Consider the following 20,519-nt stretch of genomic DNA (forward strand, 5'->3'; position numbering starts at 1 on the left):
TCATCATATATACCGCTGCAGCGTTTCACGCTATTACTGTTATCCCGCTCTTCACCCTGTGCCTCCGCTACGGTCAGTAATCTACATACGAACCCTCTACCATTTTAGCACTTAACGCCTCGGCGCTACCGCTTCGCTATCATTGCCTACCGTCGCTTATCATTATTTTCGATTCCGTTGCTGTCATTACCACTCTCATAACCCGCCACCCTACGCGTCTTCGAGCGTTCGTTTGTATTTTGTATTAATTTAGTAACTGCTCCCCATATTGCCCAAATTTTATTTAGCACATTTGCATTGTACCGGCTTTTTTTAAGGTTGTCTGCGACTCTCTTGTATATTTACACATACATATGTGGTACATCCATTTTTAAAGTATATCACATTTAGCGTTAGATAATTCAGTTTGCACTGACTAAAATGTTCTCTACTAATTTTGCTGGTCTCTTATCTCTGCATAGCACACTTTCTTATCTTGCACTGTTGCTAGATACTAATTAATTTGCATTGTTAATGGAAGTTCAAAGTGAGGGACTGAGTACGCAACAATATTGATAACGGGCGTAGACGCGTAAGAAGTCATCGTTAAAAAGCGCCTAAAGGTATGTGAAGATAACTTTTATCAGTGCAATGAATGAAAAGATCTGATTTCTTCAATCCCTTTCTATTGTACATTACTGAAACTTACATCGCTTAATGTCACGATTTCGACTTATTTCAAATAAAAATCTTCTTGGTGATTAACAGCTGAGATGGTTGCAATTCTCAAGAGTGTTTCAATTAAACTCGCCAAATTGATCGACTATTTAGAATCTCTGTGTTAGAAGCTATATTCAGATAAAATCTAAGAAAACTGATTTAAGTTCGCTAATGTACAGCTCAATATAAAGGTGACCCTAAAAGTCCTTCTGTGGCGTGGACAAGCGAAACTTATTCCAAAAATTAGGTTCCTAAATCACGCACTGGTTTTTTGATACCTTCTGCTGAGTGACGTTCCTGGAAGATCTTTTCCCACGGTACGATTACCATGTGTTTTTAAAAAAATGTCGAACTCCTATTTCGCTTGATTTTTCATTAAAAATTTACAGTCTAAATTGCTGAGGCATATATTCTTAAATTTCTTAACTAGGTAACTTCATTCTGTTTTCAATTTTGTCAATAAATATAAAACTTGTCTTGTAAGATTACGAATTTTTTCTAATTAAAAAAAGCTTACCCATTTGGCAAGGATTGTGGCTCCAGCGACGAGAATTCCTCTTCCACTTCACCAATGGTTGGCAACATATTTGAATGCCAGTAGAGATTGAAGTAAGCTTCGGATGGCCCGGGACCGTTTATCACTTCCGGCGGTCCTAACTTTTCACCATCCTCACAATCATAATCGCGTTCAGCATCATTATCGACCGCACTACCCTCCTCATCATCATCTTCGCTCGAACTAGAGTAGTAAGTTGGTAAGGAGTCATTCACCTTAATGCATTTACCCACCACAGCTGGTGGCGGGTCCTCATCATCAACGTTACTCTCCAAATGTTGCTCGTGCTCATAGCTTGAGGGCGCCTTAAATGTGGATAAAGTTATATTCAATGCGCTATCATCATCTTTGCGTTGCCCATCTGGACTGTGCTTACGTACCAGATCGAAGAGACTGGGCATTTTTTCATCTTCATTATCGTTAACATCCGTAAACGGTGTGCGTGGTTCTTGAGCTTTGCTCTCGTACGTTTGGATTTTGAAACGGATTTCACGATTCGGTGAAACGCTTGTTGGTGGTGATTGTTGTTTGAAGGTGTGCATTGTCGGTGCATTACCGACTGGGGATGTTGAAGGTGATGGCGTTTGTACGCTGCGGTCGCCAAGTGTTACTGTAACCGCACCATTAGCACCCTGAGCGGTTTGTAATTTTGGTATATGAGTAGGGGTCTTGGCCAAAGATTGCACACGCTCTGGTGGTTTAGGTTTCGGACCTTTGACTTTTGTGGTTGTGGTTGTAACAGTAGTAGCTAGTATTGCCTCTGCGGATGTCGACTGTCCGCTAAAGACGGGTATAAGTGTACGTTCGGGACTCTTTAGTTTCGATTCGGCTGAATTCGTGCGTTGCAATGGCATTTTAAGACTCACCGGCGGACTGTACTCCTTAGACTTGCTGCGATAGAGTCCGAGTTTTAGATCTGTTTCGGATTTTTGTTTGTGCGTTAAGAAACGTGGTATATTAGAAGGACTGCCAAGATGCTTTCGTTCCATGGAGTTGTCCAACTCGAGCGAACGTTTCGGCGAGATCACTACAGGAATGCGGGATTTGTGTGGCGATAATTTACTAGTTTCATTAAGTTTCACTTTATCTGTCGTAGGCTTGCGTATGGCGCTTGCCACACTCTCCGTAGAACTATGACATTCTTTATTCAAAAACAAAGCTGTCTGTTGCTTAATAGACGCCGCAAGCTCAGGACTTTGCTTAAGCTTTATTTCACCTTCAGTCTTTGCGCGCTCAAAGGAACGCTGTGAGTTCGGACCAAACACCGAAGCTATAGCTTTCGGTATCTTCGTAATGAACTCCTTAGCGCTTTGTGTGTTCTCATGTGGGGTAGGCGTGGTTGGCGTATTTGCAGGAGTCTGTGGATAGTTCGTCGGTGTTGAGGGTGTGGTAGGTGTTGTGGGCGTGTTTGGAGTATTGGTTGCTTTAGGCATTGACCTAGCTTGCAACGCCTCGCTAGGTACCGTCGGTGGCGGCACTTGTATGGGCAGCTTAGTGGGCGTGGCAATTTTTCGTGGTGTTGGTATAATTGAACGTTTCTTCGGTTCAACTGTCGGCGAGCCGTTTGTGACGGCTACAGCTTGTCGCGGTTTTGGTGTTGGTAGCACCACATTTGGCGCACCTGTTGTCTGTGATTTTAGCTCCACATTCTCATAGGTGTTGACTTTCTCGGTCTTAAACTCCACATTCTCGTAGTTGTTGCCAGGTATAAATGTTAACGGTTTCTTTGCATGCGTCGCAGACATTGTGCCCGCCAACAAATCTGGCATTACATCCCCCAATGTTGGCGATGGCGCATCGGCAACTTTCTTAAGACACTCATCCAGCTGCACCGCCGCATTACCGTTCACATTCACATTGAATTCTTGCTCCAGCATTGTAAACGGCTTGAGCACCTTTGCCAACTCTGATTTATTAATCACACTCTGGCCATTTGTCAGCGATGTGTAGCTGGACAGATCTGATTCGGACGAATAGTTGGAGCTCATGGAGAATTTATCAATCACTGTCGAAATTGTGCTTGCAGTGTCATCCGATTCCGACTCTGTCTTCAACGATTGCCCGTCGGCAAACAGATTTATGTAATACTCAGCATCCGGCGGCGGTGTAAAGGGTTTATCCACTTCGCTGCCATTTGACGGGCTCGCCGCTGTTAGTGTAATGGTTGGCGTGGCACTAGCGCTGCTGGTAGCCGCCGCCGGCACCACAATTTTACTTTCGCCATTCAACGACTTGCGCTTCACTAGCTTACGCGGCGGCACGGGTGGTGGTGGCGGTGGACTGCCCTTCATTGCACCATTGCTCATAATCACAGCTGTGCCGCTTGCATCATTGCTCAGCACACGCGCACCTGGCGTGCTGCCGCTAGCCGCATCCATATTGTTGGCGCCCGCCAGCAACAGCTCTTCCTCCGTCTCTGGTTTGCGTCCATAACCGTTGCGGACTTGCAAGCGTATTGCGACATTGTCTTTCAAACAGCGCACGCATTCAATACGCGTCAGCTCACAAACGCGTTGCTCATCGATGCTGACGATTTCGTCGCCCTCGCGCAATGCGCCCCAACTGGCGCGCACTTTCGAGGCCGGGCTGTCGGCAGCGCAGGACTGTATATAGAGTTTGTGCACCTTTTCGGCGTTACGTGTGCCACCTTGAAACTTCAGACCAAAACCCAGACGTTCACCTGCCTGGCGGTGCACGATCAACAATTCAATGTCTGCTTCCGCCTGTGTTATGTGCAACAAACCATTTGAGGTGCTACTGTGCGCGTTTGCTTCCTGACTTCCGGCACTTTGTTCGCTGCCATCACTGTTTGTGTTGTGCAATTGTGTTTGATTGTTGATCGTTAGCACAGTTATGTACGAAGAGTCTTCTTCGACTGAGCTTTGTCTTTGCTTGACTAGCTGTCTGCGGTTTGTGTCTTTGGATGCGGGATCGTCTACTTCAACAACGGTCACATAGTCGTCATCAGTTGTTGGTGTCGGCGTAGTAGTGGTCGTTATCGTTGTGCTTGCGTTGGTCGTCGCCATATTGCAGTTGTGGTGTATATAGTTTGTGTTGAATTCCTCGCTCAATTAAATGCTGTATTGCTTATTGCTGAATGAGTGTTGAGTATTTGTGCGCTGGTACGCCGCTGTGGTGAGTTTGGTGCATTTAATTGTAGATTTGTGGCGCTTTCAGCGGCGGTTTGTGTATTGGCTAACCGAAGTTTTGCACTCGCGTAGTGGTGAAAATGTGTGCTTACTATTATGTTGGTTAGTTGAGTTTATAGCTCGTGACGATGCTAAAATGAGATAAAATAAAGCTTTTAGTAAAAGTTGAAGTAAATAAAAAATTCACTGTTTTTATAATACATATGTTATTAGACAAAGTTGTGAGTAAATTTTGTTAATTTTTGGCTCCTATAAGTGTAGGAGAAAATATTTACATATTTACTTAGTTTATTTAAGCATTTCTATATATATAACTTAGATATTCGTTCTGTAGTTCCAGGACAGCCGAAAATGAGTATACGTATAGTGGTACAGACTTAGAAGATTAGAGATTCTTTTCGACCGATTTTAATATCGATTTTTATTCTTCTAAAACAAAACATAATCACACAATTTTAACAAAATATCACGCAGATTGGTCGATGTATAGGTTATAGAGTCACCCAAAGAGACGCGAGTTCATTTTATTCTAAATAAGGGGCCAGATGAAATTATAGCAATTTTTAGTTATCTATTGTAAAGTCAAATATGCAAAATTAATGTGACAATGTGTTATATTGGAAGTGGTCGATATACGACTTTTCCATTTGGTAAATATAATACTTGTACATATGCTAAGAGAGAGAAATGCGTATGCTCTTTATGAGCATTTTAGCTAACAATTCTGGTTCAAACCGTTCGAGGAATTTATGAAGTACGAAATATCAGCTAAAAGTAGGCTGTGCCACGCCCATTATACAAATTTTAGTAGTTCTATATATATACCGACCAACGAATTTTACAATCTAGGCGTTATGCTTTAGATATTTGTCGGTATTTTTTGTATTTTAAAATTTTTAATGGAAAATGGGCGTGGCTTTTAACCGATTTAACCGGATTTTTTCAGAATTTACTCAGATTCAACGCCTTGCATATACTGATTTGTTCCTGTTGTATTAATATAAAGATTTTACATATATAGTATCTGCAAACATAACCCTTGCTACCGTTCTCACAATCTCCCCTCCTGTTGATCAATATTAAACCCCACCCCGCACATGAAATATGACCCCACAAACCAAAGACCAAAGCAACAAACTTGCAAACCGCCATAAAAAGTAAGTGCAGATAAAAAAAAATGCCTAGCTTTCTGCTAACTGCTTTTGCGCCTTAAGCACTTTACCGGTAGTTCTGTGGCAAGCAGCGCTGCTGCTTTTTACGAGCATTTCAAAGCATATTTTTAGCACGCTTTTTTATCTGTTTTATGTGAAAACTGCCAAGTTGCCGATGGTTGTAGAAGAATTGCGGTTAACAACACGACGGCAAGCGGTTAGAACCTGCTCTAGTCGATGCGAGTGCGCGCCACGCTCAGCACTGCTTCCATGCAGGCTTAGCAGTGCTTGTTTGCATGAGTGTGTGTGTGTCTGTGGCAACATTCCTGCATAGCACCTCAAAGGTGCACATTCTAGACGCGCATGCGCACAAGCTGACGACAGCAAAGTGATTGTCTGACATACTTTTTCATGATGGAGTGGCGTCGGCGTTCGCGACAGCACTCGCAGCTATTTATTTTCATTTATATGGTAGTGGCAACGTTATTGTTTGTGGCAGCATGTTGCACCTTCATGCAACTTGCTTGTAGTAAGCTTTGTATAGTCTTACACGCTTTTGTTGCTGCCTCAATGTAGCAAGTTGGCTGCAAATGGTGTTTGTTTGCCGGTATGAAGTCGTTGTTTGCCATGAGTTATTTGCCTTAGTTTTGAACGCAAGCGTCTGGAATATTTGCTCACATGAATTTGCTGTTAACGTTTAATGGTTTAATGAATAAAAGTTGTAATATTCGCAGACTTAAAATACTTATATCCGTAAGGGGTGGAAAAAACTTTTTGCTAGAAAATTCAGCTTTTGTATGGTCTGTTTGCAGGTCTCATTATAGCTCACGACATCAAGTTACAGAAAATATAGTTCATTTTCAAAACTCTGAGTATATTTCTGGCAAGCAAGAGCTACCCATAAAGTACCAGCACCCACTCTACGTATATTTAAGACGCTATATATACCGGCTAACATCAAAGCAGACTCCAAACGTCGAAAAAATATGTATATGTAGGTCAGAATAACCGTTAATGAAACATTTTGTATTTTTTTTTGATTTTAGAAGATAAAATGAAGCGAAATAATGAAGCGATTTTATGTTCTCTGAGCCAATTTGTGGAACCACATATTTCTTTTGACGCAGAAAAAAATTACGGCGACAACTTTAAGCAAAGACTTGTAAGAATTGAGAATGGGAATCTTGGTCATAAAAAGAAGGAAAGTTCGTAAAAAAAAAATTAAATCCCATTCCAGTCCAAGACATTGCAAAGTTCCGCATAATAATTTTTGTGATTTCTTTATTGTTGCTATAACAGCAAGCAATTTATTTTCAAATTCATAGAAATTCTGATCATTCTGGGCACTCCAAGGTCAGTTTTTTTTTTATCTTGTGTTGTCTACGTTCTTGCTGGGCTCTCCTATGAATATTATGAACAGTCCTCTATCTTTAAAAGTATAAATAACAAATCCGCGATGCTATTTTTAAGAGTTGACTCTGTTCAAAATGGATGACTGAAATAAAAATTCACATTAGAAAGGTACCGTAGGTAGGCCTTGAGGACAAGTATGAGCCGCTAGTTTATAAATAAGTAGTCACGAACATTATTCAGTTTACTTCGAGGATACTCTTTCTGCAGGAAGGGGCGTAGTAAGGCAGTATAATAATCTCAATTCATTATATCTAGACATTATAGATCTTGAATTTGTAAATTCTCTTAGAAAATTTCAACATTTCTAATAGCCTAATGCTATTAACTATATCCGTCGCAACAAAAATTAGAAAGGGCTTTAAGTTAATTCAAGTACCACCTCGCTTGGCATCCTGACTGTGCTCTGGCACCTAATTTTGTACACAAGATCTCAATACAAACCAAGAGAGAGAGATAGAGAGAAAGAGAACAGAATGCTGTATCGACTTTTATAGTCGAAATCCCCCAAATAAACTTTTATACCACTTTTTCTACGAAATTTTGACCGATCTAGTAACCAATATCTGTATATATATATTTATATAGAGAGAGAGATGAAAAGAGAGAACAGAACTGACCGACTCAAAAATATGAAAAAATTAATATTAATAATACTTATTCTATGACATTTTGACCGATCAGGTCCAAAATACTCGTCTGTATAAATATGTCTTAAAATATTTTCTCATTTCTACACGTCATTACCAAAAACCACATCGAGTTCCTGCTTCTTTCAGCATTTGCCGGCGTCAAGGCGCCTGTGCCCTACTCGAATTGGTATGCTTGGTATGCGGTCACCTGTAAGACACAAGTTTTCTAGTTTTCAACAGCATTTGAAAGTCAATTTTTTGTTGTTTTTGTAAATTAATCGCAGTGGCAAATAACCGAAAGTATTGTTACAGCAACAAAGTACCGTAAAAATAAGTCGATGTAAGTACATAGCGAATTGACTGGAGCAAAGTGGAAGAGCGTCTGGAGAGCACTTTGAAAATAGAGAAAAACTAACGGTACTATGGTTGTTGTTAATTTGAAGTACTGCAAGATACATAGTTGCATTTTGCATGTGTGGTCACATTAGTGTCTCTGGAAACTCAAACAAAGGTTAAAACAAATAATACAATAACAAATTGCAAGAAAAATTCAAAAAGAAATTCGTAGAATAAGTTTCTTGAAAAAAAAATTTCGGGTAGCATTTAATTAAGTTTATTTACCACAAAAGCTATGAAAGAGTGCCGTAATATGTGTGTTAAAAATTACTATTTTTTCAAAGCTGTTTGACTCCAGCTTCAACTAAGCTGTAAGTCAGCAACTCCAAGCTGTCATTTACACAGACACACATACATACCAATATGTTTGTGTGCAGCTAATTTCCAATATAAATTTTTTATTATTTTGTTGTTTTCTTTCTTTTTCGTTATTGTTAGTAACTGTTACTGGTTGGCATTACATTCCACAGCGTGCTCAGCGTTAGCGGCGACCTGTCGTTTTTGTGTGGGTGTTCGACTATTTTATGCATTTTCAAGTTGTTCACTTGTTTGCCTATTGTTGTTTTTATTCCTTTTACGAATTTTTCAATTTAAGACCGGCAAGATGATGACTGGTTTGTAGAGAAATCTACAATTTCGGCGTGTGGTATTTACAACATATATGTGTGTATGTATATAAATTTAATATGAGATAAGTACATAAGGAAAGGCTGAATTCGGGTATAACCGTGCAATTCATACTCTTGCAATTTACCAAGATCAAAGCCGTGTAAATACCTTCAGGTGTTGGCAAAATTTAATGCCAACAAATGTTGCGAAAGATTGTACGACGAAATCGTGAAACAATTATAAACAAATTTGGTATTTTATTAACTTTTATTATAGGTCATAGACTAACTTAGTTTATTACTACATTTAACTTCCCGTCAGCGAAAATAATATTAAAATTTACCTCAATGAAAACATATCGGACATAAACGCAAACAAAATTTTATTTGAGATGTTGAGCAAAACGTCAACCAGAGTATTAGAATTTTTTACATTAGGGTTATGAGTTTTGGACCAAGGTCTAAACCAATTCCATTCATATTAAGCGCTAAACTATAAAATTTTTAAGAAAGCTTGTCCACTTAATTTTACTAAAATATCACACATTCAAATCGATATCTCAAAAATGCAAAAATGTGTAGCAGAAAAACATTGGAAATTTGCAAATATCTTCACAGCTTTGAAGTTTTTAAAACATATTTTTAATTAAAGAAATAAATGAGGTTTAATATAAATAGCTGATAAATACTGCTGTTTCGCTTATGCAATGAAATTTCTTTTACAAAAAGTTATAAGCGATAAAAATATAGCAATTATACAAATAAACATTTTACCAAAAAAAAAACTCAATTATTATCTTATTTGACTACTCTTTTTGAAGTGTTAATCTAATACCCACCAATTAATTACTTATCTTTGATAGACAAATATAGAAAACACCAGCCGACTACTGGTTTTTTTATCTCAGTGTATTGAGACAGGAAGCGGCTATTAAGTGACTACTTAATTGTGGCAACAACAAACATCTCTGCTAATTCATTTACATTTCCCTACCCACAGTGTTGTTACACATATATTGTACATTTACTTAAGTGCTTTTACTATAAATATACTCGTAACTTTTTATGATTGACCGGTTTTAGAACGGAAAAGGAAGTCGCTTGACGTGATTGAGAGTGTGGCCACATTAAAGGGAAATTAATGTGTTTTATGATGGAAAGGTCTAGTTGGCTAAAAATGTTGATAATGCTGGTGGCAGATGAAGATAGTAATGAACATGATGATGATGATGATGATAATGAGGAGAATAATGATTATGCATGGATTTTCCACAAAAAACAAAAATTTTTATGATATTTTCATTTCTCAAACATTTTTTTCTTTCTTCTTCTTGAAAAATCACTCATTAGTAAGTTTAAATGCTTACAGTTTTTTTAATAACTTTACGCTACTGAGATATTTTGACTTGCGACGAATATTTTCAGATAACCTCAACAAAGGTAAAATTACAAATATATGCCATAAAGTGAAAACCACATAACTTAACTAACTGCAAAAGTGACCAATATCGAGATGTGCACTTTTTGCTGAGTATTTTTCTGAGCGACGCACGCAAGCTTGTTGACTATCTACTGCGTGAGAATATTTGGCGCGGGAGCTGTTTAATGGAAAAGACAAGTTTAATGTAAAGCTAATTTATTTGCACAATTTATGTTGCATGAGTTTTTTTTTTTTGCGTGTGTGTGCATGCGAGCGAAAAAGGTCAAGTTTTGTAAATAAAGTGTGAGGCAATCGTATTGTTTGAAGTGGAGTAACTAGTGTGTAGGTGGGAATTGTTGACTTGACATTGAAAAATGTGGAAATGTGTTGCAACACGCTTAAAGATTAGACTAACAATATTATAATAAATAAATAAAATGTCTTGAAAAATACTTAAATATATGTAGAAGACGGTGGAAAAAACAAAGAATTTTACAAAAACTTTTTTAATGATTTGTGAGCTTTAATTTAAAGTTGAAATGCAGTTTATAAGGGGAAAAACAATTACATATGTATATATAAATGTTTACTTGCAACATGCTGCTAGCAACATTCCAATTTCTCCACAACAACAATATGCCTATCAGTATAATGAAAATATAGCGGCAAGAGTGCTTGTAAAAATAAAAATGTTGCACAAATTTTCTTTGCAGCATGTTGCTGCAACAAACCAAACTATTCCACAATAACAATATACTCGCCAGAATGCTGAAAATTGAGCTGGAATGGAAATTTGTTTGTTCAAATACAGATGTTGCACAAATTTTCTTTGCAACATGTTGCTGCAACATTCAAAATATTTAACAAAAGTGAATAACGTTAGTGTTTTGATTCACTGTTTTTAACACAAACACGTTTACATGATATATGTATAACATCAGTACGCCATCTAAGTACATGAAGCAACATGTTGATAATTACTTTTCCACATGTAAAGTTAGTGTTTCCATATTTTTGACATTGTAAATCTGATTTTGGTGCCATGATATGAGAACGCAATACATTTGAAGGACATATTAGAAAGCCTTATTGTCTGAAAGTTGAAATACAAAAAATTTCTTGACTTTTAGTAAAAATTAGTTAAATAATTTTTAATAATATCATTTTATATTATATATATAAGTAGTAAGATTTATTTGAATGTAGTTTGCAACAAAAATTGGCGCTTTTCATATACAAAATTGTCACAACTTTGTGTAAATTACTTTCAGCAACATTTCGTCTATCAAAATTCCAAAAAATTATTAGTGAACTTTAATGTTGCAAAGATATTATTAAACTTAGTTCACAACGCTGATATCTTGCAAAAAAAAGAGTGTTTTCATATATTTTCACTCATAAATGTTTCTGCAGCATGCTGCCACCAACATATTGTACTTATTTTTCGTGCAAAATTTTCGTTGTTTTCTTGCAACAATATTTTACTGCTGTTAGAAAATTATTAATTAATATTATTAAAACCACATTATACATTTTAAAACTCTCTAATACTCTCTCTACGGTCATTTTTCTCTCAATAACTTGCAATTAACTGAAAGTGCAACTAATTACAACATTTAACTCAAAAGAAACAATCATACAAATTAATTAACCGTAACATTGTGCATAAATGCCACAACAATTACTGTGTTATGGTATCTTATTATTAGTATTTCACTTTTTGAGCTTAAAGAAAGCTCACGCATTGAAAATTATTGCAGAATTTTAAAATTGCTAATTGCATGCTTCATTCGCAAGAGTTAGCAGATATGTTAAATGTTTTACATTTAAATAGGCATTAAAAGCTATAATAAATGTTCCAAGCCAAATACAATAATAATCACAACAACAATAATTAATAACAATCGCATGCAATTACATTTATGGCGGCCAAACGTTTATGCGCTTGACTTATTGGCGACAAGAAAGCTGGCAACTCAAGTGGCGCATTAAATTAGCATAATGTAGACATTATATTAAATGCAAAAACAACAAAAAAAGGAAAGAAAAAACCTTTGACAATAAAAAAAATTTCATACATACTTGATTATACTTGATTTTCATCGTCCAGTTTGTATGGCAGCTATATGCTATAGTGTTCTGATCTGAACAATTTCGTCGAAGGTTGTGCCGTTGCTTTGGAAAATATCCTTTGCCAAATTTCGTGAAGATATCTTGACAAATAAAAAAGTTTTCCATACAATCACCTGATTTTCATCGTTCAGTTTGTATGGCAGCTATATGCTTTAGTGGTCCGATATAGGTGGTTGTCACATATGAGCAGTTTCTTGGCGAGAAAAGGACGTGTGCAAAATTTCAGATCGATATCTTTAAAACTGAGGAACTGTTCGTGCGTGTTTAGTACATAATAAATGAAAATATCAAGCCAAAGCGCAACATTATGTGCAACATATACACATGCCACTATTTTTATGCACAAGACTGTAATATATGTTTATCTCTATGTACATATATTCGACTTGGCATGTCATTAAGGCTATAAAAATCAACAACAATGGCAGTTGGTTGCACGAGATTGTATGCAAGAACGATTTTTTCTCATAATTTGCAACATACAAGCATATAATCACACATTTTATGCACTCAAATGTACACAAGTTAATGTGGTTTGCATTTTCATTTAAAAATTTACTGCTGCGAAAATGCCAGCAACTCACTCATGTCTTAAGGCAAATGATTAGTTGCTCACTTACTTTATTAAATTTATCGCTTTGTGGTCGTTTGTATGTGCCATATGTGTGTTTGTGTGCTTTCACATACAAATGACAGCGTATGTGTTGCTTATTTACATAAATGACGGCAAAATACTTTTAATTGTACTGTGTGGCTTGTTGCAGCGCATACAGATAGCTTGCGGTGAAAAATAGTGCGCAATAATTGTATGGAAAATGACGGAAGAGGAGGCAATGAAGTCATTGGTTGGCTGATGATTAGAAATTTAAGTTTATGACGCTGATTTTCGTAAACGGCAACAAAGGTTGCTAAACAAATAAATATTTAAAATGAATTTGGTTGTCAATTTCGATAAAAGAAAAGAAAATGTATTGCAAACAGGAAATGTTGCGAAACATGTTGCAGACACAAATGTTGAGCAACATTTATGACAATACAATTTTTTAGATAATTTAATAAAGTATATATTTATATACATTAATTGTTGCTATAAATATGCTGCTGACGCAAATGTTGTATGCATTTATGTAGTTTTATATTCATGTTGCTCAACATGTTGCAAACACAATTGTTGAGCAACATTTATGAAAATATAAAATTTAAAATTAAAGTTATATATTTTTATATTCATGTTGTTGGAAATGTTGCCGAAAGAATGTTGAGTAACAATAAAGTCACTTGATTGCTTTGAACACACGAAATTATCGACTCTTTTGCTCCACCTCAGCACCAAAGTTATGTTGGTTAACTTAGCTATTTCTTCAAAGCATCAAAATCAGCGAATAACCAAAAATTATTTAAACAAAGGGGTATGAGTCCGTTAAGGTGAAAACTTAATAGTAATCATACCTTGAATTATTCGCTAAAGTGACTAAGGCTAAAGTAAAGTCCGTTGATAAGTTTGATCTGAAAAAGAAAAAATATCTTCCACCTTATATATGTGGTACACTATATTCACTTTCAGGGACTAATATTTTTCAAAAAAAATTTTACTGATAAATAATGCTCACCTTTAGGTATTGCAAATATAATATATTGCCACAATTCAATTGTTTGACGTTACTTGTACGAGCATAGTGGTTGATTTAACTAACAATCAATCGTGATTAATATATCTATACATAATATATACATTTTTTTCCGATATTACTTATTGGATTTTAATTTAAAATTAAACTAAAAATGCTTGACCTTCACGAAAACTTGCTATTGCTAACCAAGTGAGAAAACCGATTTGTTTAGATGACAAAGTTGAGTGAAGATCTGTCACGAGCTGAATTTGTTGAAGCAGAAAAATATTAAATTACAATAATCTTCGAGCATAAAATCTATTTTTTGCGCTCAACAGCAGTTCATGGTCAACAACAACAGCAAACGAAATTGATTAGTGGAAAATCGAAAACCAAAGTGCCGACATAAAACGACAAAGCGTATAAAAGGGAGATATTGTAATAAAATTGCTTGCTTCAAAGCAGAAATAGAAATATATATATATATGTGTGTTTATAACGGGTTTATTCTTAGTTTTATTATCTTAGTTTATTACCTATTACAATTTTGTCACATAAAAAAAAACCCTGTTGGAAAATCTAAATTAGTAAAAGTCAGTAAAACGCATAGAAGTTCTCGCTCTATATTTCCCTCTCTCCCTTAACCTTCCACACAGCCTAAATTCCAATGGCATACTCTCATAGCAATGCTGTGTAAGTGCATTGCCTTCTTTCCTTGTTCACCTTTGTGAAATGCGTATCCAAGGACATTGACTAAGTGCCGCACATTGTTATCGCTTGTAAACTGTCAACGCTGTGAATTTTTCAACTGCCAATGCCAACAGCAATAATCACCAGTGCAACATTGCAGCCATCCATATGCACATACAACCCTGTAACCATGCAGCCGCATTTATCGGCAGCCTTTGAAGATGTGTTGGCGTGCTATGATGTCCTTTTGGAGCTTCGCGATTATCGCATTGGAATGCCGACTTGTTAGTCAACATACAATATGTATGCTTGTACCTATGTGTAATATTCGGGCCCTGGTTCGGCTGTGTTGTTGACGATAAATCGTCGCATAATTGCCATATATTTTTGTGAGCAATTATTTGCGGTCTGACGGCAGACGACAAAGTCGTTTGCGAGACAAGTTGGGATTTGTTGAAAGACTAGTAAAGGTAATAGGTTTTTACATAGGCAATAAAAGTGGTGTGTTGAAAAGTGAAGAGGGGGTGGCATTTAGTGTACTTAATTTCAAAAGATATATTGTAATTTAAAGTGCCTATTACCGACACTTTGAAAAAAGACTATGAAATACAGCTTTTATATTTAAATAATTGAGTTCTCATGCTTATATTTACAGGGTGCTTCGTGTGCATACTCGTAAATTTTCTTTTCTAAATTCTACTTTATGTCTTTTAAGGTACAATTTAATGTTTTTTAATGTTAGAACGCTTTCACAAAAAAATAAATGTGCTTTAAAAAAGTAACTCATATGCTAACATTTTAATTTCTGAAATATATTCAATGCATTCTTAGAGTTCTGCTTGATATTTATTAATCAAAAAAGCTTACAGAAAAATTAAGTGTTTCTTCACTTCCAAACAGTATAAAATTAATAAATAAAACATTCCTAAAATATAAAATACATTTTAAAAATATTTTCAAAACATTTTTTGCCAAAAAGCTTTCAGCTTAAAATAATTGTGCTTTCAGTCTTAAATTTTGTGTTTCATATGCATACATTTTCATTTCTAAATTATATTGCAAACATTTTTAAATTAAAAAAGCTTTTGCAAAAAAGTAATTGAGCTTTAATGCTTATATTTTGTGCTTCATATGCATTATTTTTATTTTTACATATATTTTTAAGTTATCATTGGAAAATTTTGTATTGGAAAGCTTTCACTTTAAAATAATTTGCTTTCACTTTGCATTTCGAAAGCACATTTCGTGTATTTCTATGTTAAAATTGAAAAAAAGGTTTCACAACAAAACAGAGGAGCTCTCACCCACTTATAGAATACTTGCTATGCATTTTATTCGTAAATAACATACCCTTTTATGCTTCAAGCTGCTTATGGTAAAAAGCTTTCATGATAAATAATTGAGCTTTCATTCGTAAGTTATGCACTCTACAGGCATTTTTACCTTTTGTCAGGTATTTAAGCACATAAAAGCTTTTCTGGGAAATATAATACCCAAAATATTGCAACAGTAAAACAAATAAATAAATATTCAAACTAAATAGTGTGAATTTAATATTTTCAGTAAGTACAAAAAACAATAATTTGTTAAAAATATTTCCTTATACAATTTTAGTAAAATAAATAATATTGTAAAAAATGTATATTAAAAATGTTACGCCTATTTATTTCGAACAATAACAGGCATTTTTCGTATTTGACGAGATCCAATCCAAGTAGCGACTGACACGCGTGTAAATACCCGGTGCATTTGGTCGAGCACAACCATAACCGAAGGAAACAACACCAGCCAGGTGGAAAATGCCATCACGTACGATCAGTGGACCGCCACTGTCACCCTAAAGATTAATAGAAATTTTAAATATTAACAAGAACAGCACAATATTGCTTTTTAAAGAGAAATCCGAAATAGTTGAAAATTAACAGATAAACTATACGAAAAATATCGAGATTATATAAAGTGAACCTCAAAGCAGCAGAAAATATTGAAGCTATACCAAACGCTAATATTTTTTCGCACCTGACAAGCATCCTTGCCACCGTTGTTGACATAACCAGCACATAACATCGTGCTTACAATCATCGACTTATACGAAGTAGCACGACACTGCGCATTTGTGATAATCGGTACTGCGACCTCACGCAAAACACTCGAGACAGTGCCATCCTGAGTGGTTAGACCCCAGCCAGCAACGATGCCCTGTAATTGAAAAAATGTATACACCTTTAAACAGAATCAACTAGCGAACTATTTACACATACCTCTTTGAAGTCAAAATTGTGTGCTCTCGAACTAGGCAAACAAGCCGGTCGTATGGTGTCCTTTAATGGAATAGGCTTATTCAGCTCAATCAAAGCTATATCGTTAACTAAAGTATCCGTATTATATTTTTTATGAATAATAAAAGCGGCGGCGCTTCTCATTATGCCCATGCTCTTCGTAGACCGATTTAGCTGCAACAGTCTCACGGTAGTCGCACCGACTTTTTGTCCTTTAACGCAATGAGCAGCCGTGAGCACATAGCGATCATTTATCAACGTGCCGCCGCAATAGAGAAAACCATTGGTGAGTAATTGTGCGGTCCAGGGGTATTTATTCGTGCGCACGACAGTGCCACCTACGATGCGATTTTGATTCGGTACGCCACAAGCTGGAAAGCGAAGAGGAAAGCGAAACGGAGAGCAGGAACGAAGGAGTGAGCAAGAAAAAGAGAATAAGTACAGCGGAAAATATTTATAGACATTGGGAACAGTTAATAGAGCGCGGAAAACGTTCGAAGAGGCATCAAGTGAAGTATAATTTCAAAATTACTAATTTTTCTCATCTTTTTTTAAACAGAAAACTTACAGCACGCAGCGCATTTTTTAAAACGCACAGTATTCGACTCATCATCTATGAGTTCACTATATTCGATATCGCCACTGCCCAACACCGAAGAGAGTATTTGCTCTTTCTGCTCATTTATAATGTCATCAATGAAATCACCCATTGCACCTGGTGGGAGCGTGGTAATAGGCTCAGTGCTGTCAGCTTTATTTTTGTCAGGTATAGTGGGTATGCGCGCAGGTGGGCGTGGATAGAAGTAACCGCTGAAATTTTGCGCAGGCGCTTGTGCGATGGGAGGTGGATAATAGTAGCCGGTATTATAACCGTTTCCCTGTGGCAACACGGCATTTTGATTGTACGGTGCTTGGTAGGAGTAGCCAGAGTCCTTTGGTGAATTGAAATTTTTTGTTATTGAAAAAATTTTGTAGATAAGTGAATTTCTTTGAAAATATCATTTTAAACATATATACATTTTATTTGTTGTATACTTTTTATATTATTTTATGCTTAAGTTTTTTATATAATTTATTTATTTTTTAGTTTATATTTAACATGAATAATTATATTTTCTTTAAAAAAATATGTTTTAAATTATTTAATTTTCCTTTTATTCGATGTGGCGTTAATCATAATTTATTTATTAGGGTGGGTCAAAAAAACAAATGTTCAACGGTTAGGTTTACGCAAAAATCGTATTAGACCATTCAAAGCATTCAATTTCCTACAAAATTCACAAAACGAAATATTTTTTCAAGTTGTTGGAAGCGAGATATGAATTTTTCTATTTGATAACAAGACAAAAAAAGAGAAAACCGTTAAGGAGAGTATCTTCCCGTTACAATTAAGTACTCAAACTTGAAGAGCCTTTCTTAGAGTTGTCTATCAACCAATTTTTCGGAGAGTGCCAAGCAAAAAAAATTGTTTTTTGTTTTTGATCCACCCTAATATACACCATATATTTTGTTTATTTTAATTTTATTAAATTTGGTAAATTTAAGCTTCCAATTTTATTACTTACTAAGGCTGTACTTTTTATTTATTTTTTATTAAAAATTCATATTGTACTTAGATTATTTTTAATATTTTTGCATAATTATTATTCTCTATATATCATAATTTTGGATTTTTATTTTTAATATTTTAATTTTTTTTTTTAATACTAATAGTTAATATTTTAGTAAATTTTTTTCTAAATAAATATTAATTTTTATATTTTTATTTATTTTTTTTTAATATTTAAATTTATTAAATTGTTTTGGGTCAACCTTAAGAATTTTTATCCAAAGACTTCATGATTTAAATTCTTCATTTCTGAGTAATTTTTTCTTTACAAATATATATATTTTTCAAAATTTTCAAATATTTTTTATTAGTGTAAAGTTAATTTTATTTTATTCCAAGTTTTTGATTTGAAATACAATTTTTAATTTGAAATTTTTTTAATTTCAACATTTTTCTAACTGCGTTATGTAACAATTTAAATTTTTGTTTTTTTGTTAGTACTATTATTTTCGCTCATTACAAATTAAAATTTTTTATTTATTTTTTCTTTATCTTCTAATTAATTAATTATTTAATATTTTTTTAACTGCAGAGCTTCTTCCACACTTTTATTTATCCTCACCATCACCATAATTTACTTTCAAATCATTTCACCAACATTTTCCAAAACACTCACCGCACTTGCAGCATTGAATTGGAGCAGCATTACGGCCCACACAACGCACTTTAGCTGCCAGTTTTCCATGATTGACATTGACACTTGACACCGTTAACGCTGACAAACTTCAATTCACCACTGACACACAAAAATTTAACACTATGTCCCTTCAGAAAGAATTTACTACAATTACACTAAATTTTATTCCGTTGAAGGTCTGACCCGTTTTCTAAAGACCTTCCGCGCTACGCAAGGCTCATGGATCAACTGAAGGAGAAAGTTGCCCTCAGTCGCTTCTTATATGCCGAAAGAAGTGCTGCTGTCAAGTTCCTAGTTATCTTTTTCGGCTTCGCGAAAATAAAAAAGGAATAATAATTAAAAAAGAATGGTTGAATTCTTGCGATTATAAATGACTTATCTGTTTCGCTATGCTAGGGCGCACTTTATCAACCGTTTCTACACTGCTCATCAAAAATATTGCTACTTTAGTCAGGAAGAATGCTTGAAATATGCTTAAGGTATGCGCTTAAGTCTTTGGAGCGCAAGTGTAGCCGAGCTTTTCTGAAATGTTTTATTATTTTTTTTTTCATCTTGTGCAGCATATTACTTTTCTAGACGTCTAGTTGTATATATGGTAATATATTCCACAAATTTCATGTTGTTTTTAATTTTCGCCACTGTTAACCACTTTGGTTTACAAATTTATGCATTGATATATTTTTTGCTAAATTCTTTTAACCTCATTTTTCTTTATGCTGCTTTTGACATTTGCCTTATATGCTTGACCCAATTAGTTTTCTATTGTTTTTTACCTAAATAAACTTATTTGAAGATCTCTGCTAAGAGCTTTGCTTCGTTAAGTATGCATTTTTAATTACTTTTGAAACTTTTCTAATTTTTTTCATGTTCTTTTGTGCTTTGGTTCAATCTTTAATTCGGTTGCCAAATTAAATTTGCATAGTAAATTTGCCTATGTATCTTGTATGCATTATCATTTATAAGAACATTTGATTAATGCCCGCAAACGAAAGAGAGCATGTCGCGTGACGTCAAAAAAAGTTTGAGAACATGCTACACAACCTGGCAACGTCATAAGGGCAATAAAACTGTTAGAAATATATTCGAAAGTGTGAATTTACTTTCGAAAGACCAACCGATATGATCACGTATCATAATTCCTACAACAATCGGTTCTTTTTAACAAGATAACGTTACAGACCTGGATTTTTATCCGATAGAAGACATTTTACAAAAATACATATACAAGTATACTACTTAATGCCGATGCAAAAACTTTTCTTCAGGATCTATTACGTCGACTAGCTTTTTGTCAAAAACTTTCTTTCATAAAATATTGTTATAAGCAACACAAGCATGCAAAGATAAGTCATGGGACTTGTCAAACACTGATAAATTTATTTGAGAATACCACAAGCTCGCAGTGCCGAATCGTTGGTCAACGTAGCGAAACCGGTTAAATCTGATCTATCAAAAGGGAATAAAATTTCTTTTCAAAAAGTCTTACTTCATAAACATACATTTACTACATATCTTAGAAAAAGCTTAGAGTGTATTTCTC

The 20,519-nt window shown here is 35.1% G+C and overlaps 2 protein-coding genes across 3 annotated transcripts in view; both read right to left on the minus strand.

The window, feature by feature from the left end:
• bbg (big bang) overlaps positions 1 to 20,519 on the minus strand; it is a 277,715-nt gene that overhangs the window by 232,446 nt on the left and 24,750 nt on the right. For both annotated transcript variants that reach the window (XM_070111947.1, XM_070111946.1), the window contains exon 3: positions 1,217 to 4,535. In XM_070111947.1, coding sequence (XP_069968048.1) covers positions 1,217 to 4,281 — 3,065 coding nt within the window. In that variant the 5' untranslated portion in view covers positions 4,282 to 4,535. The remainder of the gene's footprint in view (positions 1 to 1,216; positions 4,536 to 20,519) is intronic.
• LOC106622104 (trypsin-1) lies at positions 16,057 to 19,459 on the minus strand. The gene is made up of 5 exons (XM_014241182.3): positions 18,959 to 19,459; positions 17,302 to 17,665; positions 16,716 to 17,104; positions 16,474 to 16,653; positions 16,057 to 16,291 (listed from the first exon to the last, which is right to left on the minus strand). Exons 1-5 carry the CDS (start codon positions 19,034 to 19,036, stop codon positions 16,118 to 16,120), a joined length of 1,185 nt encoding a protein of 394 aa, XP_014096657.2. The 5' UTR covers positions 19,037 to 19,459; the 3' UTR covers positions 16,057 to 16,117.

The sequence above is a fragment of the Bactrocera oleae genome, chromosome 6 (genome assembly GCF_042242935.1).
Source record: "Bactrocera oleae isolate idBacOlea1 chromosome 6, idBacOlea1, whole genome shotgun sequence".
Lineage (NCBI taxonomy): Eukaryota > Metazoa > Arthropoda > Insecta > Diptera > Tephritidae > Bactrocera > Bactrocera oleae.